Raw genomic sequence first — 6,078 nt, 5'->3', positions numbered from 1 at the left:
ACTGGATGCTGTAGAAGCTAGTGGACTTTCAGTTTGAACCTTAGAAGAAGAATCTAAAAGGGGCGAGTCTTCGAAGGTTTTATACCGAAGAGGAAGAAGACTCTTTCTTTTTTTCAAATGGTTGATTGAGCTTTTTTTTTTTTTTTTACTGCTTAAATTATAAAACGCTGTGTTTCTTATAAATAAAGGCTTAATGGAGAGGATTTGCAATGGAGAGGCTCTGCGCCGCTACAATAAATTATATCCGCTAAAATCTCAAACCATAGCTGTTAAAGCAAATAAAATATGTTTATCATTCATTATATCTTCACAAATTTGATTTCTTTTATTACAAGTGATCAAGAACTCGAGGACAGTCTTTCACTTTAAAACATAGGAATTGAATTACTACCTCTTGTTCCTAATATAAGAGCTAGTTCAAAGTAAAGCTTGGTCCTAAATATATAAGACTTCAATATATTTTTTCTTCATATTTATCATTTTTTTCTTCCAAAACTATCCTTATTGATTACACATGCCAAGAAAGTCTACATCAACAGATAGTTTCTATGCAAATTATTTAGGAGGATATTTTAGGAAACTACTTTAGCTAGTTTTTTCAATTCAATTAAATTAGTTAATTAGATTTTATATTGAGGATCGGAGGTAGTACTTAACTTTTGAATGATGAGATAAGCTGTCTATAAATTCTTCAATGTTGTTCCAAGTACTTCCACCCTTGTTAACAGCTTTTGCAGCCAAATTCTTCCATTTCATGACATTATTCACTTCACATGCTCCTCCTCGTCCTTCTTTTTCTTCACCTTTCATGATTTCCCAAATACTTTTCTTCAATGCTTCTCTTCTCACAATCCCTTTCTCATCAAACTGAGCTTTCACTCCGATCTTCCAGACATCCTTCATCATCTTTGCATTGGTTGTTTGATCACTCCAAAGTGGCATAAGCACCATTGGCACTCCTGAACTCAAAGCTTCCAACGATGAATTCCAACCACAATGTGTCACAAAGCATCCTATAGCCCCATGTGATAGGACTTTGAGTTGGTGACACCATGAAACCACCAAACTTTTCTGGGATTTTCTGGGAAAATTCTTAGGAAGCTTAGCTTCTTCAGATTTTCTCACTACCCACAAAAATGCGATCCCACTATCTGTTAAACCCCATGCAATTTCTTCCATTTGTTCTTCAGTGAGAGCTACCTTTGTTCCAAATGATACATAAACAACTGATTGTTTTGGTTGATTGTCTAACCATTTTGTGCATTCTTCACTCTTAAACTTGGCAAATCCATGATCTTCTTCATCTCCAAGTACTTTTATGTTATTGTTCAAGAATTCGTGGGGTATGGTTGGTCCAATGGTTCTTAATTTTGGCCAAAACTTTTTCATACAATCGGCAACCTAAAACCAATTTTTTTTCAGAATATTCAGCATTGATATCGAGAAAAAGGAGGTAATATATATAACCATAACAAAAATTCAAAGGTCTTCGAAATTTGCTCTTGTATCATTTTGACGACATTTTGATTAAACTTAATCTTGTAACTTACTTTTCAGTTCAGGGAAGAATCATTTGACATCTCCAAAGGCAAATAATCAATTATACATATGTGTGTCTATACACACACACACACACAGAGCTATTTGACTAGTTATACCTCAATTTCAAGCTCGTAGAAGGAATTGCAGAGAATCCAATCAGCTTGCTCACTGTTGGAGAACTGACCCACCAACAAACCCAACACTGGATCTCCCGGTTCACGTTCATACAAGAAAGTAGGCAAATCCCGAGGCTCAAGAGAAGGCAATCCAGGAAGAGAAATTTTTTGATCCTTTACAAGTGGATGTTTCAGCTTTCCCTTGTTCACAAAGTAGTATATACTATCCACAGCAATATTCTCAGTCAGAAAACTCACCCCAAGTAATCCTAATTTCCTCGAAACTTCAAGAGCCCAAGGCAAGAATGAATCATAAAGGATACAGTCAACAGGCTTTCCTGTTCTATTAAGCTTCTCAATGAGCTCAATAAGAGTCTGTGTCCCTACTTCTCGTAACCGATTGTAATAGTTGACGTTCTGCCTCTCTGCTTCGTCGATCCCACCGTCGTCAAAGCCGTCGGAGATGGTCTCGAGGGCAATATTGTAACCGGGAAGCTTGTGAAAGTTGGTGCAGTAGGAGACAGTACAGACGAGGGTTACATTAATTCCTTCATGTCGAAGACGCTTGGAGAACTCAAGCAAAGGGTTTATGTGACCTTGATCTGGATATGCCAACGCCACACAGTGACCTCTTCTTGCTTTTGTTTCGCCCTCCATTTTTGGGTGTGATATGGTGGTGGGGGTGATAGATTTGTGCGTGTGTGGTGGGTGTGTTTTTTGTTTTTTATAGACACACGTATGTAGGAGGAGGAGTTCGGTATGTACTACTTCCGATCTTTAATATAAGACTTAGTTGGCTAATTTAAGTTGATTAAAAAAATTAATTAAGTTAGTTATTTGTATAAATAGGTGTTATCTTCCCTAAAATAGCCTCGCTAATCAATTGTCATTTGATGAAATATATTATGTGCAACTATTATAAGGGTTACCTTGAAAAAAAATGAATAAATATGAGAAATAAAGTGAATTAGGGTATTATATTTAGGACCAAATTGAAAGTCAAAATAGCTCTTATATTAAGGGACAGGTAGTATAAACCAGCATTTTGGGCATGTTTTGGGAAATCTACGACATAGATTTCATCTAACCTTTTTACAAATTCCATACTTAAAAGATTGAAGTAAAAGGACAAGTTTCAGGGAATCAACAGCATCAGAAGCAAAATTTAGTAAATTTTAAGCGAGTCGCATCCTTCCATATTAGCGATTTACAACATCTTTTAATGAATTCCACATTCAGAAATATGAAAGTAAAAAGGTATGTTTGGAGGAATTTATGACACTAGAGGCGAAATGCTCATATGCAACCTGAGATTATATATCATTTTATAAGTTAGAAAAAATTAGTTTAAAAAGAATGATAAATATGAGAGATGAAATAGTTTGATATTTTATCTTTAGGATTAAAATTAATTCCCCAACTGCTCCTATATTAAAGAACGAAGGAGAATATGCTTATCAAAATCAAGTTGAAATTCTATATATAATGTGGCCAGTGCAACGAAAACATTTAGTTTTTTAGTATTATTTCAACTCGTTAGATCTTATTTAGACATGATAACTCTCTTGCCTCGGATCTGATGAGGGCTCCTCGTTATCCTCGTCGACTGCATCTTCCATCTACTCTAGAAGAAAACAAAGCAATCTTGTTTATTTTAATAAAATGATGCTTCTTTCTAAAGGTCTGAACACGTTAAATAAAGTTCTGTTTTAAGTCATCGCATATTTTATTCATTGGTCAAGTAAAATCAAATAAAATATATATATAAGTAGCTTCTTTTTCTTCTTCTTTTTCGTACTCAAATCATTTAATGTGCAGGTTGTCAGGAATTAAAATAATAATAATGATATCTCACTGAGCCGTTGAGGATGGGATTCAATCCCTTCAATAATCTCTAATCTCTAAAGAATTGACCAAAAAAAATCTCATATAAAGAAGTAAAGAACTATTAAAACTGGGGGTGACAGGAAAATGAGAACTTTAAATTACTAAAAAAGTTTGCACCGTGCCGTGTAGCGTGCAAATTGGCCAGCATATGAAGAAGAGTATAAGTTTTACCAAATGATATATTATTTATAAGAGAAAAACACTTTGAAAACCAATATATTAATCACAGTTTTAAGAACATAATATTTCAAAATTTCAATAAGGTTGTTCCTAATGATACATAAACAACTGATTGTTTTGGATGATTATCTAACCATTTGCTGCATTCTTCGCTTTTAAACTTGGCAGATCCATGATCTTCTTCATCTTCAAGTGCTTTAATGTTATTGTTCAAGAACTCGTAGGGCAAGGTTGGTCCAGTTATCCTTAAGTCTGGCCAAATCTTTCTCATACAATCTGCAACCTGAAACCAACTTTTTTGGATTAGTAATAGTTAGTTAAGTTCCACTCCCGTGAAAGATGAATTAATCATATGGGCCTCTTTCTATTAAAAAAAAAAAAAGGAATGATAACTTCAACTTAGAACCAACAACCTACAATTAAAGTATTAGGACCATAAATTAAATTTTGGTCAAAGATGCTTTCAGCAAGCACTCCTCTGGTCCTATCTATAGGGTGGAGAAAAAAAAAAGGATTTTTTATCTAATTTTTAGGATAAAAAGAGAAATTTTTCATATTAATATACAATTTTATCTTTTATTTATTGTTGTGTTGACTTTGTTTTTTTCTGGAGTATAATGTATATTAAATAAAAATAAAATTGATAAGTTATTGAATTTTAAAGAAGAGTTAATAAAGTTTAAGATTTTTTTTTTAGTTTGTATGAAACATGTTGAAAATTATTTATAAATAAGACTAGAGGAGTATGAGGGCAAGATGCTAGCATAAATGAAATTGCCCTTATAATAAGGAATTTGATTAAATCAAACCACTACATACAATTAAATCTATTATCACTTTTTCAAATCAACAACAATGATATTTTTAATCAAATTTTCACTAAAACCATACAGATCATTTTTTACTTTTAATACATACAAAAATACATCTTAAATAAAAAAGAAAGTTCTCCATCGTTAATTCTTTATTTTATTGAAGGTCGTGAAATTAGAAAGTAGACGTGTGTGTTGTTAACAAAATTCAGAAAAATCGGCATTGATATTGAAAACAAATGTGATATTTATATAAGGAAAAATGGAAAAAAAAGACCATCAAAATAAAGAAATTGCATACAAAGACCTATTTATAAAAATTATTGTCAAAACTCATACTATTATTATAAAAACCAATACTAATATTGTCGTGGGTCCCTATTTATAATTTTTCTATCTCGGCAGTCTTTTTTTTTATCATTTTCCCTTTATATAATTCTAATAAAACTTTAAAGTTCTTTATAACTTTCTCTAGTATCATAATAAATCTTTAAAAAAAAAACTTGACATAAATATTGTAATTTTCCAAATATTATTGCTCCTATTGTCTTTTGCTCTTTGCCATCACCCTCATCCTTTTACTGATAGCCACGTGGTGCCTGTGACCACCCATCACTGTCCTTTGCCATCATCGTCCACCACACCGTATATTGTCCTCATCTTTCTGACCATTGCCTGTTGCTCCCATTCAGGCTGTTTTAATTTTTAGGGTATGTCTGAATGGAGAGAATACTTGAAAGAAAAACTTTTATAGTTAATTGTTGAACTAATTTTCCCTCCTCCTAGTATTTTCTCTCTCTCTAATTTTCTCCCATTCAAACATAGTGTGAATCTTATTTTTGTTGAACTAAGAGTAAAAAATAACCCCATCTAGTGGGATAAGACTTGTTGTTGTGGAAGAGTAAAGAATAAAGTGTTTTATCCTGTCTCTATATCAACACAAAATTAGAAGTGTCCTACTCTCATTTAATTTAATTCCCTTCCTTCTCCATTATTGTCCCTTAACAGTAGCTTTCATTGCATTGTGCCGTAATTTGTTACGGGCCATAGTCCCTCCTACTATGTGAACGACCATCCACCACCATTAAATAATCCTTCTGTCATCAACCACCACCGTCCCTACCTTTCCACCACCAATATTTAGAGCATTTTACTCTTTTTTTATTTAATTTATACATAAAATATAAATTGTAATCAAATAAGCTACTGGTTTCTAAACAAAGAAAACTCGCAATCTTCACATTCCATTAAGTACACATGTACATCATTCAAACAAGCGGAAAATGTTTCGCGGTTAATCTCCCGACATTCACCATATTTCATTCTCTTCATTTTGATTCCTTTCACTTTATAAGCTCCACCACAATGAAACTATATATACCAAAGATGAAGAAGTAGATAGGACAACAATATTTCTAGTATATACATAGTACAATCAACTAATTCGTATTAAAGCATTGATAGTTTTCCCAAGCTAGTATACATGTTTTTCCTCATCCATTACATAGTGCAATATTTCTAGTATATACATAGTGCAATAT

At 32.8% G+C, this 6,078-nt stretch overlaps 1 protein-coding gene across 1 annotated transcript; it reads right to left on the bottom strand.

Moving 5' to 3' along the window:
• Window positions 1–652: 652 nt before the first annotated feature.
• Window positions 653–2,315, bottom strand: LOC114723412 (UDP-glycosyltransferase 74G1-like; the record flags this gene model as incomplete). Its single annotated transcript, XM_028909602.1, has 2 exons — window positions 1,659–2,315; window positions 653–1,401 (listed from the first exon to the last, which is right to left on the bottom strand). Coding segments are annotated over exons 1-2 (1,406 nt in total), but the record flags the coding sequence as incomplete, so codon positions are not given.
• Window positions 2,316–6,078: the final 3,763 nt, after the last annotated feature.

Source organism: Neltuma alba, unplaced genomic scaffold, assembly GCF_004799145.2.
Source record: "Neltuma alba isolate B1F8T4 unplaced genomic scaffold, ASM479914v2 tig00012137_pilon, whole genome shotgun sequence".
In the NCBI taxonomy this organism is placed as follows: domain Eukaryota; kingdom Viridiplantae; phylum Streptophyta; class Magnoliopsida; order Fabales; family Fabaceae; genus Neltuma; species Neltuma alba.
Note: the sequence above shows the minus strand (reverse complement) of the source record. Positions and strands in the feature narration are given on the sequence as shown.